The sequence below is a fragment of the Kryptolebias marmoratus genome, linkage group LG4 (assembly GCF_001649575.2).
Source record: "Kryptolebias marmoratus isolate JLee-2015 linkage group LG4, ASM164957v2, whole genome shotgun sequence".
Classification (NCBI taxonomy): Eukaryota; Metazoa; Chordata; class Actinopteri; order Cyprinodontiformes; family Rivulidae; genus Kryptolebias; species Kryptolebias marmoratus.
In genome coordinates, this window is record NC_051433.1 from 14,868,521 (window position 1) to 14,891,266 (window position 22,746).

Here is a 22,746-nt window from a genome sequence, read left to right on the forward strand (position 1 = left end):
GTCAGCCTAGGCCTCATTGTCCTGCTGTTTTACATCATCAGCCTTTCACAGGGAGGAAAAATGTCACTCTTTTCACATTATGTATATAGTTGAGTGGAAAATCAGAAAGATTACTTACTTGTTTTGTCTATTTAATTGTGTTATCATTTACAAACCTTTTCTGCACTTGCACTGACATGTATTTTTTACTTCTATTAGGACAACCCCAAATAAAAACCCATGGAACGTGTTTGTGTTTCACATCCACTCACATACACAGACAAAATGCAGATTAACACTGAGGACCTGGGAAACTTTCTTCATTGTTTAGTCTTTGACAAGCTGAAACTGTCAGGCTGTCGAACCGACTGGATGCAGGAAAACACTCGAGTGTCATGGAAGTCCAAATTTAGTTTCCCTTCACATCGTGATGAGGAAGAAAACACAGCTGGAATATTGTTTTTGTTCTTCTGTGAGAATGTTTGCACAGAAGTATACAAGACGTGTATGACGGGAAGTACACAGTAAAGCTGTAAAGTTGCATTTTTCTTTTGTTGTATTGTGAGCATTTTTTTTCTGTTTTAATGCGTTGCAAACAGAAGTTAACCAGCAATGCTATGAAATTTAATGATACTGTCAGGCAGCAGTGTGTATGAATGTGTACATCAGCTAATAACAGTCGTTTTGCTTTTTGAGTATTCAAGAAGCAAATTAACGTAATGCAAGTTTAATTTATTGTCTCACGGTCGGCACAGCCAGTGCAGCGAAAGCTATTTGAATATTAACTGAAAATATATGATACATCCATCATGTTCCTGTCATGGGAAAGCAAGTGCAATGACCTTCTTTACTTGAGCATGGATGTCACATGTCTCTAAAACCACAGAGGATTATCCTGATCTGACCCTGTGTGATGGGCGGTGCATGTTTATCTTTAATAGTAAATCAATGTTTGTGGTTTTGCATGCAGGCGTTGCAAAATTATGTTTTAACTTTTCATGTAGTCGTTTTTCGGCATGTTGGAATAAACCACTGGGTGGGTAAAATTACAGAACTGAATCCTACAAGAAGAAGAATCTCAAAAGTGTTGGGCAGCCAGTGACTGGCACAGTTTATGGCAAAGTTTTTTGATGTTCTGTTTCTGTGCAGGGCAAATGTAAGGTGAGGTTTATCTTACTACTGACACTCACATCTCATGCATAGCATTAACTGTGCCCATAAATAGAACAAGTTTGTCTGCAAATTATGCCATTTATATCATCCGGTTTGTTCCCAAAACTGCAATAATTTGTCATAATTACAAATGCCAAAATTTAAAATTATAGAATGTGCATTCTGAGTATGCAAAGAAGCATTTCACTACTATGGGTCATAATATTACCAGTAAATAGTCTCTACAGTTCTGAACCTGGGAACTGACACCTAATAAAGGTTTAAAAAATGATTTTACTATATGTACAAGTGAATTTTGCAGGTCATGTGGAGGTAGACTCAAGGTTGTCTTTGGTAGAGAAGAAGGGTTGATGAGTGACTGTTCACATCTGAGACTGCTGGATCAGGAAGAGCAGGATCAAGAGCCTGCCTCGAGGAAAACATGAGAGGAACATGCTTGGTACATATGATGGAGCTGATGTTTGTTTTAATCCAGAAGTTGACTTTCATTTGGCAAACTGCCTTTGAAGTTTCATTAATAATGAAAAGAAAAGCAGGCAGAGATGGAGCGTGCTGTTAGCAGCAACATTAATCTTCCACTGAATGACACTTTTAGATACAAGCATCCCCTTAACAGCCCCAGGATCTAACAATCAATACTGGCCATAGGGTACGAGAGTGAGAATGACATCTTTGCCCCCAAGAAACACAGCTGCCTCCGTTTACTACATCTAATTTAAACACAGTCACTCACTGTCACATATCACTGTCAATGACTTTACTTCGCAACACTGAGCTCATTGTGAAGTTTTATTTATTCATCTTATGTATCTGGTTAACACAAGTCAGAGGACCTCCAAATACAGCCAGAAGACGTTATAGTCTTGTTATTTTCAGGGGGGTTTTCTCATTGGAGTTGGCTTCTGGACAGCAGTGGGAGTTCACCTATTTTGAGACAACATTTTTTAAGGTTTGGGGAGGCACAAATAATTTTTTGCTGTATACAGTTTGAGTTAAAAATAATCACAGGCTTCGAATCTTAAGATCAGTCTAATGCAAAACTGATAATGACGTCAATGTTTGTAAAGCAGCATTTATATGAATCACTATGAAATTCTGGAGACTGAAGTTGCTTTAGGATGGCAGAAATCAGTTCTGGTCACTCACACTAGCCACTAACCTGAAGGACACTCAGGTTTCACACTGATAGTGCTTTGAGCAATTTCTACTGTAGGTAAGATATTGACTATTAATAACAACTCAGAACATCTGAACTGTTCCTTTAATCCCAGATGGTACACATTCAGTAATACCACTGGTCTAGGTACTAAGTGTTGCATCTGTCACGAGACAAACTTATCTTTTGTAGTTTTATTTATACATTAAACTGACTTTTTCTTCATCTTTGAGGTAGTATCTCAATGGGCTCCAACTGTTAGCAACAAATTGTGAAATGCAGTCACAAAGAAGTTTCCAAACTGTCTCAAAACATTTGCAAGGGTTCCTTTTTTCCTCACTTGTGTCGCAGGTCCTTGTAACGCTAAAATTCTGAGCATCTTTAAAACGTTTGAGACAAGTTTTTTTAAAAATGTCACAGTCATTGCTGGTGTCTGGAACCTGTCTCAAACCTTTCTCAGTTTAGTTTCCATACTTCTAGAGAACTTGTGTTGCTTTTTTTTTTTTTTTTGACATTACTGCATGTTTGCAAACTAAATTTTGGCTCAAAATTTGGGAAAATGAGTGGATTTTCACGTCATATTGTGTCTCCAATTGGTTCCAAACAGTCACAACCCATACAGCTTAATCTTTAATAATAAAAAAATTTCTATCACCATGATCTATGATGACAGCCGGCTTCTTATTGAAGCATGTTTTCAAATAGTTATGTGCCATAACACTAGCACAAAAATTTGGGTGGGTATATTGCTATTTTAGAAAACAGCATCATATTACTCTCAGAATATCTTCTCAACATCTTGTAAACAAGTTCAGTTCTTTCATACCTGCTAATGTGTCCCTGGTGAAGGGAATTTATTGTTTTAATGAAGGTTGTTGTTCTTTCGGCTGTTACCTTCTTCAGCGGCTGCCACACAATAGTTTTGGAATTAGTCTTACACCAGATGCCCTTCCTGTCGCAACCAAGGTTCAAACCTGTAGCCGCAGGTTTACGACACCTCTGCACTGACCACCGAGCGACCACAGCCTGCCTATTGGTTTACATTTAAGAGGACACAGTTAGTTAATAATATTTAATCCTTTTTCTTTGCTCCATCAACTGAGTAAGAAAGGGCATCCTTTCACATCCAAACACATCCAAAATCGGAGTGAAAGTATATCAGCTACTATCAATATGCTACTATTGATCATAAAAAACACACCAAGGTTTAAGCTTTCAGACCCACTTTGACAAAAGACTTTAAGCTCCACCTGTAGTTTTATGGGATAGTGGATCACTTTTTACCACCACCATGTCTCAGACTCAATGTTCATCATCAAAACGTGAGTGAAAATGTGCATTTATGTAAGATTAGTTGTACTCTGATGTGTTCTTGATCATGAATATAATGTATGTAACTGTTACTTTCAGACAAATGCAAATAAAGACTAATATAAAGGTAAGTATTAAACCTGTAGGTCCGTTTGCTGCATCTTTTAAACGCAGGTTCAAGGAAAGCGAGAAATGAGCAGACTGCAAATGAGTTCCCAGTCCCTTTTCTTCCTTTTCACTCCTTTTTTTTCCACCCCTTTTCACATCAGCAAAATTTATGAGGCCATTACGAGTGTGGATGCAGTGTCAACACTGGCCAGCTAATATCTTTATCCAGCACGGTGAGGAAGAGGAGGGGGTGGCTGTCAGGCGACACACACGCTGCTCAGGAGACAAACTGCCCTGTGAGTTTACAGCTCAGCTGAACACACACTTAACACTCTTTAGCATCTCAAACACATTAGCTTCCCTCTTTAAGGCGGCGGCTTAAATAATTATTCAGACGGAAGTCTTTCTTTTTTCCTTGTTTTGAGAAGAAAATGTTCACAGCAGGAGGAAATTGGTGGGAAGACCCGGAGGAGAAAAATCAATGGAGTTCTGCTTGTGGACTACACTGTCATGACATACATTCAGCCATCTACTGTACGGAGGCAGAGGGCTTATAAAGTCGCTTGTTAAAAGCGGCGTTCAAAAATAAGTCTGGCATTACTGTATTTAATCCGTTATTTGTCAGCAAATCCCACAAAATACTATTAAGAACAAAGACTTTCTCTCAATGCGCTTTTGCTTCCCAGTGCTGTCTGTGGCTCTCAGCTTCAGGTTCACCGAAAATAAAAATATCTTTAGACTGTCATGATAACATAATTACATGAACGAAAAACTTTTTTTTCCCCTAAAGCTGACACATCTTCATATTTACCACACATTACTTAAGGAGGAGTTCATTTGTTTGGGATTTATTGCTCTTTTAGGATCAAATCTACAATCCTTACAAGTTCATTAAATGCCCTACAAGCCTGTACGAAATCGTTGTCTTTGCCCTGAGTTTTTACCATTGTCGAGCATCACTTTCACGCATCATTTTGTCCTGTAGGTTCTCCGCTCATTTACTTAATCTCCCTCCTCCTCTGCTCCCAAGCGCCCTGCGGCAGAGGAGTCCTTCCTAATGAGCCGGGTCATGCTTCAGGTTTTTTTTTCTGGTAAAGAAAGTTTCCCACTTAAGAGTTTTAACCTCTTTACACGGGGGAGTTAAATGCAAAACGGGGAATGCTTAGGAGTTTGTAATGGTGCATCAGAAGTTTCAGTTTAGTGATGTCAGTTTTTCTTCAAGAGCAATTATTATAATATTTACAGTTTTACTCATGAAAATCTTTGAATATGTGAGTTTTGTTTTCATGTTTCATACAAAAGTTGTATAATACAGAGATGCCTCCAAGTCTTATATACATAATCCTAATCTGAAATAGTGGATTGTATTTATTGAAACTCTCAGAAAATAATTATTAGATGAACATCTACAACTGATCAGTTTTTAAAGTGAACCAAATTTCAGATGGCCGCCACAGCCTATCAACCTTAGCAAACACAAAAAGGACTCAAACTCATTTAATTTTACACATATTAAGCTAAAACTGGGTGTGCTGGGAGCTGAAAGTCATTCACAGCACATCGTCTAAGTTCTAACAGTGTATGCAAGAGCTTCGTTTAAAATCTTGGCCTGCTTCTCCTTTCCGGGTCGCGGGGAACTGTTTGGTGCCTGTCTCCAGCCATCGCTGTGAGAGAGTCGGGGGGACACCCTGGACAGGTTGCAAGTCCATCACAGGGACACATGGAGACAAACAACCATTCATGCTCTCACTCACACCCAGGGATAATTTTAGAGTTACCGATTAACCTAAATCTGAGGGAGGAAACAGGGAGAACATTTAGACTCCACCCAGAAAGGCCCCAGGTCAGGAAGCGATCCTGAAACCGTCTTGCTGTGAGGCGACAGCTCTCACCACTGTGCCCCCCATAATCAATTCAAATAAACTTTATTGTCACTCTGCTACATACATAATACGCAGTTGAGCAAAATGTTGCTCCATCAAACCCGAGCATAAAATAAACAGCAATAATTATTGTATTTGATGATAGCAGCATCAAAAAGAAAACTCAGGACTTTTATTGAAACTGATAAACTTTAAGTGATCCCAAGCCCAGCCTGAACAATTTGAGGTCAGCAGAGAGAGAAGGAATTATTTACACCATTAATTCAGCTGCCCCAAGTTGTGAGAGGAACTGCCGCCAAACGCTATTATTACAAACTCCACGGGCGTTTGTCCTTCTTTCCCAGATCCATCTGCTGCTGAGTCGACAGTGCAGCAGGCCTCCCATCAAGCTCACTGGCACCAGCCTGTTTTACATGTGGCTGTTTAACACAAGCGCAGCAGGAGCGACATTACGGCCTCGTGGCGAGAGGGGCTCAATGGCCGTGGCAACATTAGCTCTTATTATACTCAGCAACTCATTACAGGCTCGCCGTGGGGTGATGCTGACCGAGGGACCTGTGGCTCCATCTGAAGCGCATCCTCTTGCAGTGTGGAGGTGGCGATACATGCCGGCGCAAGTCTATTCACTGATGTGCCATTAAAGAAGCATACAGCAGCAAAACAGTGCTGGTGTTTAGCAGTTTGGGCTTTTGAGGCAGTAATAATGTCTGCCCTAAGGACAAAGTGCATCATTTTAAAATGTTGACAAATCAATCTTTTGTGCACTCTAATGGTAATACAAATTCTGTCCGGAAACAAACAAACAAAAAATGGATCAAACAGGTTATGTTGCCATAATTATATCAAAATACACCAGTGAAGTGCTAAGCTCACAGTTAAACGCTTCAACTGAAGTGGTTAATTCGATTTAAAGGTAAAGGGTAATTGCATTTTTAAAGCGGGGTTCTGTGGAAAAGTAACAAACTGGTAATATCTCACCTGTTGTAGATAACACTGTGAACAACCTCAGTTTGATAAAAAACGGTTAAGTCTCATGTAATGATGAGCTAACAGCTAGTCAGATCTGTAGAGAAAGCTTCTAATACAGTTTCTGCAAAGATGGTCCAAATGGCAACAAACAGGACAAAGGAAGGATTTTCTTTTAAAACATTATAATGTGGTGAAGTTGACCAATGACATTTTCTGTGTAAAGCATCATATCTGTTGTCTTGTCAGTCTTTTATGTGAGTTTTGAGTAAAAATGTATTCCCCAACCATGTTTTGTGAGCATGAAGACATTAAAAAAATCCTCAAAATTTCAAATTCTTGTCTTTAGATTGTTTACGTTTCTGTAGTTGCGATCTCAAAATGCAAAATGCTGAACTAGGGTCTGGTTTCAAACCTTCAACCAGTTCAATGAGTTTGCAGTAGTAGCATCTACCCTGGGATTGATCATTTATGAGTTTGATTCACTTTCCCAGTTTACAAATTCAGTCCCAGCAGAAAGTGTGCATAACAAAAATGAAATAAAAGCCTCTTTTAGAGAGCTGTAGGTGGTTTGAGCTTGAAGCTCTCCTGGACCAAACTGGAGTTACACCAATTAAACCATTTCTCTGTTTCTGCTGAAAAGTAGTCAGTTTTAATTCATTATTTCATTTGTTTATTTCACCAAAAATGTAAAACTGCTCCTTTGAACGTCACAAACGAGCAACAATTTCCCTGAGCTAAAAGAATTATCGAATGGCCCTTTATGTTTCTCCTTACAAAATGAATTTCAACCACACTTAAGGAGAAAAAAGTAAAGCTTTCATCATCTAATCTGGTTAGCCTGAATGATCTGATTACAGACTTTGTGAGGAGAAAGGACAGGGTCTCAATGTGCTTTCCTAAACGGAACATGAATGTCCTAATGATTTCTTTATTGGATAAATTATAAAAGGTTTTCCTTTCCACGGGCTGAAAAAAAATTGAGATTAGAACAAAACCAAATCTAGGGGAGATTTAGACGACGACATATAAAGTTTGCATGAGACCTTTGCACAATCTGAACCTCTTTATCCTTTGACTAAATCCCTCCGAGCATGGATATATTTCATTTTACCATGTTGAAAGTTTCATTTTGTTGGAACAGAAGATACCCATCATAGCTCATTGACTTGTCTGTTCTCTGTTTGCCTTTTATATAACTGCATTAACAAGAGGCCAGACCTGCCCCTTCCATCTCAGATCAAGAACACGTTACCTGTGTGCTCAAAAGGAGAGGAGGGAGGATCGTCCGACACGATCAGCCTCTAGCGCGTTGTATCATTTGTATAACCACTACTGTAATCATTTTAAAATCACAACAAAAGAGGGGCTCCGTTTGTCGGAGATCGGGACAGTCATGCTGGCAACTGATTCAAGCTGAAAATGTCACATCAAGGAACAGTCAGCAAAGACATGACTTATTGTTGTGATCATGAGAACAAGAGGCCGATTTCTCCAGATAATGAGATGAAACTAAATTGATTATCTCCGATAACTCAGGTCAACTCAGGACTTTGGGAAGAAACAAAACAAAACTAAGAACCCAAAACTAAGGCCCTGGCATTGTCAGATTTTGTAATTTGGGGATTTTGTACAAAAATAAATCAAAATATGATTTTTTTCTTAGTTTTGTTAGTGACTTCATTTTTTTGGCACACAAAGCTACACGTCCACCATAAAGGATGTGATTCTATTAGTCACACAGAGGCACACTGATGCCTCCATACAGTCATGATGATATACCACCTAAAAGCTCATCATAATGAGAGATAATAATGACAATACTCAGATTCTATGGTCAGTGACAGATCATTATAAATGCACACATTAAAAACAAAGTGTCGCATTTTAAATGTAAAAGCTTTTTACCATTTAAGTCGCCCTCTAATCATCCCACCTCAGTCATTGTTTCAGTTTTTTACAGATCTTCAAGGTTAGGAGTTGAAGAATATTTGTTTTCTAAAATGAGCAGCTTTCTCCTCTGGTGTAAATAAAGTATTTATCAATTTTTGCAGGTGAGGGCTGCACAGTGGGTTTTCCCTGAGTGCCCTGCTTTTTTCCTGCAGCTCAGTAACATGTATGTTAGGTTAACTGGTGATTATATTGCCCTGGGCACATGGTTGCAGGCTTTAAGTGTTTGTCCTGTGATGGATCGCATGAGAAACGTTTTGGACGAGTGGTTAGAGTAACACGTCTTCAGTTCTCCATCACTGCCCCAACATGCTTATTCCCCCCCAAAGCTGTGTTTTTTCATCATTTGTCCCTCCACTGAATCCTACCCACCTGCAACAGGACTTTTGCAGAGCTCGGTGCTCCTTTTCTCCCACAGCTTCATAAAATCCTTTTGAAGGCAGAGTTTTTGGAGGACAGCGTGTTCATGGGGCCTGTACAGATGGACAGAACTAAGTTACTATTTCCAAACAGTATTTTTTATTATAAAATGTGAACTAAAGACAGCAATAACTGACCTGACTTCAGCTGCAGCACCCACACACATCTTACTGAGAGCCAGAAGGAAGCGAGGGGGTGAAGCTCGGTCCTGCTGTCAGGATTCCTTCTGCTCCCATCTTATCAGCCAGCAGGTGGAGCCACTGAGCGGTGCTGATCCTCACTGCTGCACTGAGGCTGCTGAGGAGAGACAGATACATTAAATACATTTATTTCTTTAGTGGCTTAATGATTCTGATTCTTCATCATGACCTCATCTCAGTCCAGTGTTCAGCAGAGCAGTCAGAACCCGTCCTGGGCTGCAGTTCTGCATCATGGCCTCCAGGACCAGGTGGACCTGCTGCTGAACAAACACATTTGCAGAGCCGTGTGAGATCCTCAGTAGCAGAGCCTGATATTTTCACCTCAACGTCCTTGTCCTTCTGCAGGGTTTCTACGGCTGCACAGAAAGCAAACTTCTAACACAGATGTTCCAAATGTGCAGATTTTTACACACATGTGGAGAAAAGAGATCAGTCAGAGTACGGTCTTAGATTCCTCCTCTGTGACCGCCACACACGCTTCATGAAGTTTCACCATCAGTGTGTCTCGATGGTGCTGTCCCAGAGTCTGGACCGATCTCAGCCCTATATATATATATATATATATATATATATATATATATATATATATAAAGTGTCTGTTGAACAAGATTTGATTTTGTCAGATATCAGCTCTTAAACAATCTACTCAACATCTGAAATTTAGATTACACCAAGAACAGATTCTTTCCTTGGACAGCTTTTTTTTGTTTGTTTGTTTTTTTAAACTCAACAAAAAGAGAAAAATCTGCTTATTGACTACACACTGAGGTCTCTCTTACCTCAGAGAGTATAAAGTTATCACCTGTTCAACTTGGTGAAAATATAAATACCTCAAATTCAATAAAACAATAAATCCTGATTTTTTTTGTGTTATATATATTAAACTATTTTGAGAATAAGTCATTATATCCACCACAACTCATATGAGAAGGTGCACAAGCGCAATTTATTGACTTCCAAGGTAAAAAGAAACAAAAAAGTGCATCTGCAATGTACCCATTCATGCATTTTTAACCATTTTTTAATGCCTGCTTGATCCTGCAGGGTCGTGGGGAGCTGGTGTCCCCCTCCAGTGGTTATCAGGCGAGAGACGAGGTGGACCCTGGACAGATCATCGGTCCGTCACAGATCTGCAACGCAGCCCTGCAATAGTTTGAGTGACAGGAACTTCACATCCACCACATTAAAGTTTCACAAGATGAAGCTGTGGATTTACTTCAAAGCTAACTTATATTCTGTCGTTATTACTTAATTCCTTTAAATAATGTATTTATTAAGTAAAATATCCATCTATGTTGAGTCACAACTTCTGAGGATATTCACAAACAGCCTGACTCCTACCAAGGATTTTTTTTGTGTGTTGCTTTTTTTCAGGACAATTAAGAGGCAAAAAGTCATTATAAATAGTTAAAATAAAGAACATTAGCTGATAACTTCAGTGCAGAATAAAGACCGGAGTGGTCTTTCTTACAAACCTGAATAGCATCCTCTAGTGGTTACTTTCATATTGCAACTCAAAATGAAACAAAACCAAAGCAATCAGTGGTAATTTGGGGGATATTTATTAAATGCTTCAGTTCTAAAGGAGGTATTTACGCTCACGAAGAAGCCATCAGGTTGTGTTCCTGTAGAAGGAAAGCATTTCATCTAAACTCTGAGCGCCTTCAGGAGGCTGCTGAGCCTGGCTTTGATCTGCAGGCGGGGGTGGAAACGGGGGCGGATATTGGTACGAGTACTGTGGGGGAAACGGAGGAAGGACGTGTGGCGGACCTGCAAACTGAAAAGGAGGCGGAGGAGGAAACTGAGGATAGAAAGGAGGCGGAGGGGGATACTGGGGGTTAAAAGAGGGAGCTGAACGTGGGGAAGTGTCCGCAGGTGGAGGCTGTGAAGGCTGTGAGGGCGCTGGAGGAGCAGCTGGAGACTGAGGCTGCGGTTCGGCCTCGCTCTCTGAGGTTCCTCCTGGACGCTTCGCAAACCGGAAGGACATGCTGGACTTATTCTCCTGATTCTTAGTCTTTGCTGGTTTGGGCCTTTTCTCGTCAGAGAAGTATGCAGAGGGAGGGGCGAATTCTGAGTCTCGCTCATCCCGACGACGAGTTTTCCACTCGCTGAACATGTACTCTGAAAGAAAACATCAGAACTAACTTTAGACCCAGTCCAGGAGCACATGACTGAAATGTAACCTGAACATTTACAGTTTTGTCTTAAAGAGGCTCCAACTTAATTCTTGATCTGCAGATTTATTGTTTGACGGTATGTGCTGGATAACTTTAACCCGAGAACAATGTTTTTATGAAAGTAGCCATGTTTCTGTCAATTATGATGCAAAATGTAGGAGTTTGGTACAGCTGAAGGCAGAGACGTTCAGCGAACCATTCCGATTTACGCATGAAAATTACATTAAATACGATACTGAATAATTCTCAATTTTTAACAATCAAGGTGTTTACTCACACACGCTGTCATTGTGTTCAGAATCTGAGGAGGTGAGTGTAAAAGTTTTAACACAGACTTGGAAAAAAAAGACTTACCTTTGCCCCTGTCCCATTCTCTGACATGAGGGACTCCAGGTTTAGTGTCCCTCCTCTCCTGAATTTCCACTTCCACCCTCTTGAGAATGCTGACCTCTGGTGGCACATCTGATTGAAGGATGGGCCCAACCATCTCAGGCTCCTCATCCTTTCCTGAAACAAAGAACAAACCACACTTTCAGTTCGCTGCACCGCATCCTCTGATCTGACACAAACACAGAGTTACAGACTGAGGCGGCAGCTGAGATGGAGTCTGTGGACACCAACCTTGATTCTCCTCCGGTTCTTTCTCCTCTTCCTCACTGCCGTCCAGTTTTGCCTTCTTCATCTTCCTCTGCCTCACCTTGGCTAGCCGGGCCTGAAGGATGGACTGCCTCTTCTCCTTGAGTCGTTCTCTTTTAGTCCGCTGCTCTGTCGTCTGAAGGACAGAGAGACGCATTAATCATCAGATTCAAGATTACTTTGATTTAAATAGTTTTCATAAATGCTTAAAGACTACAGAAAAAAAAAATTCCAAAGAAATTTAAGTAAAATTTGAATGATGACAAATCAAGAATGATGATGAAATGTTAATTAATTTCATGTTTTACATTTCTCCTACTCAGTTCTAGGAACTTGCCATCCAATCATAATTTTAAGACCGTTGCTGGTTATGATGCAACAGTTCCTTCAGTAAATATCTGTACCGTTAGCAAAATATCTCATGAACCACATGAAACTCTCAGAAAATAATACCTGGATACCTCATCATAAGAAGCTCTTAGTTAAAAAAACTTCAACATTTAAAGAGGTGGGCGATATGCGTTCCTCCAAGAAACGCTAGGCTTGTAATTTCTGTCTGTTCTTGATGTCATCCTGGCCTGACATTTCTGTTTTCTGTTTCTATTCATGAATGCCCCACACACCTGGTCCCTGAGCATGTCCAGAGTTTCCCTCTGCTTTCTGCGGTGCTCTTCATCCTGAGCGAAAGCGTAGTAGCCCACACCAAGGTCTCGAGCCTCTGAGATAGAAGGGAAAGGAAAAAGTTGTTTCAGACAAAAATAAGAAAGCGAGCTTCAAAAGGTATTTGGAAATATTTTTGATCAGATGTTTACCTTGTGCTCTAATATCCTCATAATGAATTGGTCCGACGGGCCTGCTCATCGCCTCCTCTTCCTCCCTCTCCCACTCCTGCCTCTGCAGCTCTCGACGCATGTCCTCGGACAGTAGGGTCTTCTGAGATGCGGCTATTCTACACGAAACATCACAACTATGTGTTATCTTTTTTGGTTCAAGGAATTATTCAGAAGCAAAATGAAACAAAAACCAAACTTCAAAACAACTTACAAAACAAAATATCTCTATTAAACACCAGCGTTTAGTTGAATATTTCTAGGTATGAACTGATATTTTTAAGCCACATATAGTGCAACTGTTCTAAAATGTATAAATCTTTACTTTTCAGAGCCTTTAACTTGATGAGTAATTTATGAGTGCATTATATTAACATGAAAACAGTATGGAGTTGCTAATTTCAACACAAAAATGCTTTCAAATATCTATTATTCATTCATATATTTACCCCTTTCCTTTAAGGTCTTGGTCCATTTTCTGGAAACTTGGCAGGTCTTTCTTCATGCATCTTCGAGATCGTCCCAAAGCGTCCACAAAATCAACCCTAAGGGACAACAAGAAAATCTTTAACAACCGTTACCGATTATTTGGAAGGCTTGCGAATTCAAAGATACAAAAACTTGGAAAATGTTGTAATTGAAGTTGAGTTGTCTGCAACAAACCCTGAGTAACAAATGAGCGAGACATTACCATTCCTCGTCTGGGTTCTCAGGAGGAGGGATTGGTGACGAACGGTCTCTGTCCTCATCGTCTTTCTCCACCTCCTTCCGTAGTTGTGGTTCTCTTTTTTTGTCGATAATCTTCTGGGTGAAGTCAACAAGGTACAGGGCATCTGTTTCTTCATCTGAAGAAGACCAGGACAAGTTCAAAACAACAGAGCAACTATTATCGGTGCAAAATATCAGGCAGCTCACAAACTCTACTCACCTGGAAAGTCTCCTTTTGTCATCTGCTCATAGAGCCTGGCCTTTTCCTCCAACTTGCGCCTGTGTATTGGAGCAGAAAATGATCAAAGGTTGCAGTCACCTGTTGGCTGACACATTTAAACCTCAGGTGAAGCTGAACTCACCTGGATGTGTCGAGGCTGGTCTGCTCCTCCGCCAGCTGCTCTGCATCTTTCTCAGCTCTTGCTGAGACTCCAGCGTTTTGTTTACTCCAGATATTAGGCTTCTGGAAATGAAGAGAAAGTGGTGAGAAATATTTCTCCGCGCCATGATCATAAAATATGTCCCTTCGCATCTTCACTCAAAATGTACCTTGTTGGTTGTGGATTTAGCTTTGAGTCCAGCATCAGCGGCTTCTTGCCCGAGTTTCTCCCTTTTGAACTGTTCCTGTTTTCTGTACAGTTCAGCCTTCAGGTCTACTAACTGTGAGGAAAAAATCATTTAAAAATAAAAGTTTTTAATCAACGAAGTGTTACGACTGAGTTGTAAAGAGCTAGCCGTCGTTAGTTGTTTTATCCTTTAAATAAAGTAAAATAAAAATAAAAAAGCCCCACATCCTCGCAGGAACCTGAATTAACAGCTGATGAATCTCTCTGTCGAGTAACTCACCGATGATGCAGCTACATGCAAAGGTTTCTTCTTTTTATCCATGTTTACGGCTTATTTCCCACAACATAAATCCTTAGGTTGCTGCCGAGCTAGCATGTTAGCCGTCGGACTTCTTCGTTGGTTCGTCTCCAACCAGCACACTACCGCCACCTGCCGTCAGGCCTCGGACCTGCAGCTACGCATTTTAAAGAGATCTTCAAGGAAGACTTATTACAATTTATTTGGTTCGTTTGCAGCTTTGAAAAGATCATTAATCAATGAACAAGGTGAGGATTTCATGAAACTTTACAAATGTACTCATTTGAGTTTCTACAACAAATCAACTAAATGTAAACATTTGGAAATATCTTCAGAAAGAATGAAAACAGCACACTATAATACTGGTATACTACTAGTTAAGGATGCCAATTATTCATATTGTAAACTAGGTAGAATTATGTCAAACTATTCTAAAACTTACTCTCAGACCTAAAATTGTAAATCAGTGTGTGCTTTTATTCAGACCCCAATGTGGCAGAAATGTACCATTTTATCCTATTATGAATTACACCTTATTTATTCTGTAACACAAATCTGGTTAAGTTGTAGTTTATCTCTACAAACTGCTTCCAATTGACAGGATAAATATAACATAACATAATAAGTTATATGCATTCAGAATTAATGCATCTTTTACTGGTGAACTCAAGATTTAACTGTTTCCTGATACTCATTATTACAACAACAATTAAATGTATTTAATTGATCCTGGTGACTGAAAACTGCCAGCAAAACAAAGTTGTCAAACACTCTTCAATTGTTTCACACCGTAAGTGGTAAACATAGCAGCTCTAAGGGAGAGCCAACCTCCTTCTTTTAAAGGCTTTAAACAAGGTTTTATTAAGAATCTAGCTAAATGGAAAACATGGCTATTTTAAAACACATTTCTTGTCCAATCTGATGTACATAAGACAATTATTGTAACCCTCAGATGTCCAATTATCAGCCAGAAAATGTCACGAGTATTAATTCTTCAAATAAAAAGCACTTAGGTCAGATGTGTGGGAGGAAGAAGGAAGAACTGAAGCAGAATAAAAGACCAGACTCGCAGGCGCTGACTCGTTATAATAAATGTTTTTTTCCCCTCTTAGTAAGCTCCACGTGATGGTTTCTTCACGTGCGGTTCCTACAGTGATCATGTTTGTGTTCAAGAGATTCAACTAAACATACCTGAAGCAGCACGATTCAAGGCTTTTAATACATAAAACCAAACGACACTGCACAGCAGACAGACAAGGAAATGTCCAAAGAACAAATCAGATCAGGCAACACAACAAAACTAAAGAAACCTAAATCTGCTTCTGAATTAATTTGCAAGAACAATGACCTAAAATGTAACCAAATAACCCGTCGTACAGTATCTTTGTAATGAGACATTTTCATCTAATGATTTTTTTTAGTCTTTTATTTTCTTTCCAGTTTTTTTTTTTTTTTCAATTTGAGTGTCTCAAGTCATTTAAAATATTTCCTCCTCCAGTCTCCTACATTTGTGAATGGAGGATGTAAAAATCTAAAACAAAAAAAGTTGCAGCTAATGTTCTCACAGCTCGATTCTTCTGTTTTGCTTGCCCGCGTCCTCTCTGAAGCTCATATGCCGTACAGCTGGGTGGTGTTGCTTCGGATGGCACTGAGGACCGTGGCCTCGTCCTCCCCCTTCAGCCAGCTCAGCTCGTGCAGCGTATGGATACCCATCCCGGGGTGTGAAAACCTGCAGACGTCTTTGCCAACCTGTCAGAAGTCAGTCACAGAGATGTCATTTTTTGGTGATGGAGCCTAACGAAGTAACACGCCCGTTAAAGCATAACGATGATTTGTGATGTCGATCAGCCATCAGTGACATTCTCAGCTGGCTGATCCACAAACTCGTGCAAAAGCTGTTTTCACACATGAACAGCAAACAAAATGCTTAAAAGAATGTCCAACAAAGGTGAAGTCCAAACTTTTTCATCTCCACTGTAATACAAATGTACTTCTCAGATGAAGGTTTTGGTTTTGTGCTGCAGAGACCCTCTCAGTGTGAAGACAAGACAGGACAGGACGCAAAAAGGAAAGCGTGACAAACGCACAGTTTTCTTCACAGCAATGAATGATGTTCTTAACTGTTTGGTGTCACGGTATTGATGGGGTGGTGCAAAGCAACATATAGATCATCAGAAAACAGAATAAGTCATTAACCAACCAGCAGGAATCCTACAGCGACTGGAGGAAAAATGGTCAATGTTTAAAACATTAAAATGACTGCAGCTCATGTGTTGATTTTACAGCTTACAATAATCTGCACAATGATAAAAGCACAATACCTACAGATAATCAGGTTCAGTGCCTGGAGGATCTTCACTGTGGTTGTGTTGTCTGACGTAATCACACAAGAACAATTCAGAACGGGCGAATAGTACCAGAAGGTTTCTTTTATCTGGGTGACAATTTACCACTAATGTCTGAGATGTAGCAGAAGTCCTTTTTGGAAAAAAGTTAGAAATTGTTTAACTAGAGGTCCTCAGCACAGCTGAGCAAAGACAAAAAGGACTCTGGTAAAAGTTAAAAGTCTAAAACTGGCTTGCCCGTTAGATATAGCAGTCTTACATAAACTATGGTTTAAGAGAAACAGCGACACCAAAAGAAAAATTAAACCTCAAGGACATTTTTATCCTTTTCACCGACATTTAAAAACGTCGGCATTAAAACTTGTATAAAAATAACTACATTAAAAGATAGAGTAGGAACACTTCAGTGCCCTTAAAATGTTGCATTTTGGGATTTTCTGAGTCTCAGTTCAAACACACCTGTCTGGGCAGGAAATACGGTGCATCCGTTTCCAAGACGATGCGGTCAAGAGGAATCTGGCGGGCAGCGTTTCGGGCCTCGGTGGCTCTGCTGTAGGTGATCAGGGCTGTGAAGCCCACGTACAAGTTGGGGAATTCTGTCAGGAAGGGCTCAATCACTGAATAGCTGTTGGTGAAACAGTGCCTGGAAAGCACACAAGCATTCAAGACAATAAAAAGTTAAAAAATTAAAGATGTTCCGATCGTTAACTTGAAGCATTTAGTGATACAGTGTCAATAAATTTCTCTCGCTTTATGCCTACTGAGCTTTTGTTGCACTTCTCTGTAAAAGTGTTTGTACACCGAGGCAACAATCTGCCATCAGAACATCAGCGTTCCTCTGTTTTAGTAGGTAATGAACCCTTTGAACCTTCAGCCTCAGAAGGAAGTTGACTCAGTGATGAAGGCGACTCAGTGGAGACGCAACAAATGAGGGCAGAAAGAAATGTTGAAGACTAAGTTCCAGGAAAAAAAAAAACGATTGGGTTAGCACAGTCAAAAAATGTCTCAAGACTGGCTTTTCAGTATGAACAATTAGTGCAAAAAAAGGAAAAGGTCAACTACAATGGGAAAGGAAACACGTGACATTTTCCTTATTTTTCCTTCAAATATTTCCAAAACAAGCAACACATTTAAAAACTACACAGCCATGAGAGGTTTTTAAAAAAAAGAAAGAAAAACTAACAACCAGGATTTAGACCAGCGTTGCACGGCTTTAATATCAGACACACTGAAGACAAAAATCTATGTATATGCGAATAATGCACACATTATGGCCTTCTCTTGTTCTGGAAACTTGACTCTTCTTGTGCAGATATGGATTGTGTTTCAGAGCTGGCGATATGTGCTCTATTTATGTTACGTTTGTTCCTAAGACATAAAATCAGCAAGGAGCCTTTTAGTGCTGCTGGTTCTTTACATTAGTTTGGTCTAAAAGAGTCACAAGACTTAACTGGGTGAATTACTTTACAGCTGATCAAATAATGGGAGAAAAATGAAGAGCTGAACGAATGAAAGAGAAAATGAGCAAGCCTGACAACACTACACTAGACAAAAAAGGCTGTTTAGTTGTAACAAACAAAAAAGAAAAAGAATCTACATCTACATCCAAAGCATCTGGGAGTTTGATATGCTTTAAGTTCTCCGGTGTTCCTCTTAGTTAAACCCTGCAGTATAAGGTGTTGTACATGAGCAAAAAATGCCAAATTTACCTGCCTATATCAGTACACGCTGAAAAAGTGAGCACAAGTCAGCGTGTCATTCGAAAGCACACAGTCTGAACACGGTAAGAACAGCGGCGTCAGGACAGAATTCTTAGTGTCTCTGACTTTGCTCACACACCTGTGGATTTTGTAATCTCTGGGGACACACTTCTTCATGATGGCCAGCAGGTCGTCGTCTGCGTCCCTGCAGTGGATCACCAGAGGCTTCTGCATGGCCACGGCCAAGCGCAGCTGACGCTCAAACACCTTCACCCAGAAAGACGGGGAAGATAAACAAAACAACATTAGGTCAGATATCAGTGATGCCACTTTACGATAAAGTCTAACCTAGCTCAGGATAAAAAGTATCGAGGTAACAGAGCATAGAAGTTGGAGCTTACGTGTTTCTGCTTTGCGGTGTTGGTGGAGTTTTTATGAGAGTAATCCAGTCCCATTTCACCAAATGCCACAGCTTTTGGATGCCTCATTGCCATCAGTATGTTGTGTTCCTGAACACTTGAGTAATCTCTGGCAAAATGTGGGTGGCAGCCAAATGCCCCCCATACCATGTCTTCAGCCAGCAAACCTTCCCACAGGCCTTCTTTCACCATGATGCCGGGGTTGCAGAAATCCGTTATACAGCCTCGAAACTCCGGACTGAAGCTGTTCCCGTAAAGTTGCCGAAAGCGGCTGAACGTCCCCCTGAAGCCAAGCTTTCCATACAGCATGTCTAAATGGCAGTGTGTGTCAATGAACTCCGCCTGACCGTTCCTGTGAGGGTAAGTGGTCCACAAAGGATCAGCCCCCAGCGACAATCTTCTCGCCGGATTAAAACTGGAGGTCATGGAGCGAGGAGGGAAACGCGAGGAAGAGCAACTCTCGCTCTGCCTGCGTGAGGCAGCAGAGTTTAAGGAAGAGACTCTTGCATCTGACAGCAGAGGCAGAGCAAACGGATCCAGTAAATTAGCCTTGGGGGACGAGTGAATGCTCCGAGTCTCGGCTCTGAAAGAGTTGCGAGTGTCTGTGTTTCGTGGGGTTTCGTTGCGCTGCTTGAATGATATAAAAACGGTCCTCTGCGGCGATGAGAACTGTGTCCTATCGTCCTCTGCAACTGCCTGGACGGTCTCAGTATCTTCGTTAGTGGACAGAAAAACAACAGAGGAATACGTTGTCGCTTCCTGGGAAGTGTGGAGTTGCAGGTTGTTCTGGTAAGTTGAGAAACCAGACGAAGAATCCGGGATATACTCCAGCAAAGGGACAGAGGAGTCGCCGTCTTCGACTACTGAATCATTTTCTGGGGAATATAACTTGTCCTCAGAGGTGGTCTCTACAAAGACAGAGTCCTGAATAAAAGAAAAGACAAAAACATCTGTTTTCCTTGGCCTTGTTTCTCTTCACAGGCTTGACATTAGCTCTAACCTCAAAACATTCTAAAATGCAAAGCTCCTGGGTTTGTTACAGTCTTTTTCAAACTCTACAGAAAGACAGACCTGGAACAATTAAAAGCTTAAAGACAATTCATTGTTTTTAACTAAAATGCAGCACTTTGAATCCAAAACAGATTTCCCCAAGTGGACAATAAGGTACATCATATTGTTTCATTTGTTTGTTTGTTTGTTTTTAATTAAATCTTTCAAAGAAACATTTGTTTTTGAATGGCAGACTTACCGTTTCATCTGTCTTTGACTCCACGTTGTCATCCTGGGACTGTGTGTCCAAAAAAACCCGAATGGGAGAAAGGTGATCCTCTCTGAGAGGGACAACATCCTCAGACTTGTCGAGCTGGCCTAAAAAGTGGCTACTATCCACAATCTTTCTGTCAAGAGACACTGGACTGTGTGCTTCAGTTTGAACAGAGGGCAGAGAGCTGCTTTCAGGGAGACTTCTGGGCGTTTTAGTTGAGCCAGACTTTACTTTCGGCTTGCCAAGGGCTGCAATTAACGCCATCCTGCAGATGGCCCTTGATCCCTCCTCAGGTGTCCTCTGTGTCTTTTTCATGATGAAAGAGTGAGATGGAGTTGTTAGCGCTTGCTGACTCTCAGGGGATTCCAGCTGCTCAGGCGATTTGTTGGTGGACATTTCCTGCGCCAAACACGGAGAGGTCAGAAATAAATATTTAACACTTACCTGAGACCCCGCCATATACAGAAACATTTAATGAAGGATAACAAGTTAAAAGATGGGCACAAAACAAAAGTAAAGATTTACCGTTAGTGTTTGAAAAATGCCTGCGTTTTTCCTGGAAAGCTTCCTCAGCTTGGCTTTGCCTGCAGAGGGCACACTTTCAAAGAGCACCTGAGCTTTTCTCTTCGGAGTGTCCAGACTCAGCGATCCGAGGCGCTTCGATCCCGGAGAGTCGCTCAGGGGAAAGGCGTTCCTCAGCGGTTCACTTTTTGGCGTTCGGCGTAGAGGCGGTTTGCTCGAGGCAACATTTCTCTCTCGAGCAAGAGGGGACGGGGTGAGGGCGGTCTGCAACCAGTTGAATTTCACCTTATTTCTATTGCTGTCCATGTCTGACCCAAGACAAAATGGGAACAATTATGAGCAGAATTTTTCAAAGAAGGAAAAAAAAGAGGTGCAGTACTCAAGTGTTTTTGATGCACTGTTTCAGAACAACATTTTTCTTTCATTTGAGGTGCACTGAACTCATACTTGTATGACTTTCATGCTCATGGGTTTTATCTCAAATGCATATTATTTTTGTCACACTGACAGATTTGGTCTGTTTGGTTTGTTGGTTGACTGCAAACACGCACAAGAAAATAGGATAGAGACCTGAAGCACCAAAAGAGTGAAATAATAACAATAGAATAAAAGCAGGACGATTAAGATCCTTGACATTCAGAAAAAAACAAGGTGAAAGTTTAAATTGGCTCCCATCTAATTCTGTGACCAAAACAGTTTTCCTTTACATAAATGTGTTTTCTTAGTTTACCTTTAAGCCAAATACATAATGTTTATATTTTTACAAGTTACTGAACTATGTATAGTATTACCAGCTCTATTTTGTCCATGGTTTTACATTCAATTACTTAGTACAATTATTTAGTATTAATATTTAATGTTGCATGTTTATTTTATGATGGGGGTCAGCTTCAACAAATTCAAATTGGTTGTCTTGTGTAAATAAGCTTGTAGCAGGATGTCTGACAACAGAAATTAAGTACTGTATAAACATTTACAGTATTTTAAATTCATTAAAAAAAGATTTGTATCCCAAGCAGGTGTAATTAAGGAGTCTGCCCTTACCAGGAATGCATAATTTGATAAATAATAATCAGTCCTGAGTGGCCTTAAGATGTAAAATTTTAGTACATCTTAAATTATAATGAAATAAACAATGGTACATGTCATAACTTTCACCGACTTTTAGCTTGACTGCGCCTAACACGTGTCAACCAATTTTACCATCAAAACTTTGGCGAAATATTTATATATTTTTTACTTTTCTTTATGATTATAAAGACACATACCTAATGATTGGTGGGTAACATCTGTATAATGATAAAATTAACATTCGGCACAAAAGGCGCCTAAAATAGCCGAGACTTTGACGATAAATGCGCCGTTAGCATCTCCGCTTTGGCCAATTAGCTGCTAGCTAACACACCTTTCAGACTTTACTCAACATGCAACTCAACAAATACCCTTAAAGGCCACAATGACTGCGACTTTACTCTAAATATTTACCTCTATTTGTATGGGGAGATAACTGGGAAGCAGCACTGCATAATTTACTTAAATAAAACTAATTGTGAGAAGTTTAGTTACCTTTTCCTCCTGAACTGACTGAAGCTGCGGAAGGTCAGCTAACGCTAATGTGCCGTTTTTGACACGAACAACTTTAACAATATTTAGAAAAATCGCGTAACTGAATAAAAAATAAATTATAAAACGTCTAAATAGTTTGTCGACTTAAAGGTTTACCGTAACAAAAAACCTAGATGGCGGTAATGTTTTATACAATTGGAACAAGATTTGAACGCAACGGAGTCACCACCAGATCTCGCGAGAGTAGCCTCCGCAATTCTCGTTTTCATCGTTTTTAGTTTTTAGGTTTTTTGATCGACTTCTCGGTAAAAACTACTCATATAATCATGTTAATGTTGTACCTTTCAGTTTAATCGGCAGCTATCAAAATAAAATAAATAATTAAACGAGGTCTTGTGTGGAGGTCTTTTTACGCTGTTTTGTGTTATTTTAAACGCGAAGAGAATCGATATTTTTTCAACTTTTGTCTCTTAAGCCTGACAAATAAAAGTCAGTCAACAAACACAGGTTCCCAACACGTAGTGTGCATTTATAATTTTTCATTTCTGATACAAGAGGAGCGAAGTTAG

The 22,746-nt window shown here is 40.2% G+C and overlaps 2 protein-coding genes across 2 annotated transcripts; both read right to left on the reverse strand.

Moving 5' to 3' along the window:
* Nucleotides 1–10,691: 10,691 nt before the first annotated feature.
* Nucleotides 10,692–14,492, reverse strand: ccdc174 (coiled-coil domain containing 174). Its single transcript, XM_017415703.3, has 11 exons — nt 14,344–14,492; nt 14,047–14,157; nt 13,860–13,960; nt 13,718–13,776; nt 13,481–13,634; nt 13,239–13,334; nt 12,772–12,908; nt 12,583–12,677; nt 11,945–12,095; nt 11,678–11,830; nt 10,692–11,267 (listed from the first exon to the last, which is right to left on the reverse strand). Exons 1-11 carry the CDS (start codon nt 14,383–14,385, stop codon nt 10,759–10,761), a joined length of 1,608 nt encoding a protein of 535 aa, XP_017271192.1. The 5' UTR covers nt 14,386–14,492; the 3' UTR covers nt 10,692–10,758.
* A 1,069-nt stretch (nt 14,493–15,561) lies between these two features.
* Nucleotides 15,562–22,413, reverse strand: tatdn2 (TatD DNase domain containing 2). Its single transcript, XM_017415702.3, has 7 exons — nt 22,178–22,413; nt 20,615–20,919; nt 20,075–20,488; nt 18,808–19,749; nt 18,546–18,673; nt 17,166–17,349; nt 15,562–16,110 (listed from the first exon to the last, which is right to left on the reverse strand). The coding sequence occupies exons 2-7, from the start codon at nt 20,915–20,917 to the stop codon at nt 15,970–15,972; spliced, it is 2,112 nt and encodes a 703-aa protein (XP_017271191.1). The 5' UTR covers nt 20,918–20,919; nt 22,178–22,413; the 3' UTR covers nt 15,562–15,969.
* Between the last annotated feature and the right edge of the window lie 333 nt (nt 22,414–22,746).

Bases quoted from the DNA above. Each gene is read 5' to 3' on its own strand.
- tatdn2 (XM_017415702.3), bottom strand. From the start codon at position 20,917: ATGGACAGCAATAGAAATAAGGTGAAATTCAACTGGTTGCAGACCGCC. The intron at 18,674-18,807 runs GTAAGCTCCAAC...TTCTGGGTGAAG, and splicing joins ACACCGCAAAGCAGAAACAC to GTGTTTGAGCGTCAGCTGCG. The intron at 16,111-17,165 runs GTGTGTTTGAAC...GACTTCTGACAG, and splicing joins CGTATTTCCTGCCCAGACAG to GTTGGCAAAGACGTCTGCAG.
- ccdc174 (XM_017415703.3), bottom strand. From the start codon at position 14,385: ATGGATAAAAAGAAGAAACCTTTGCATGTAGCTGCATCATCG. The intron at 13,777-13,859 runs GTGAGTTCAGCT...TCCAATACACAG, and splicing joins ACCAGCCTCGACACATCCAG to GCGCAAGTTGGAGGAAAAGG. The intron at 11,831-11,944 runs GTTGGTGTCCAC...TCTTTGTTTCAG, and splicing joins AGAACCGGAGGAGAATCAAG to GAAAGGATGAGGAGCCTGAG.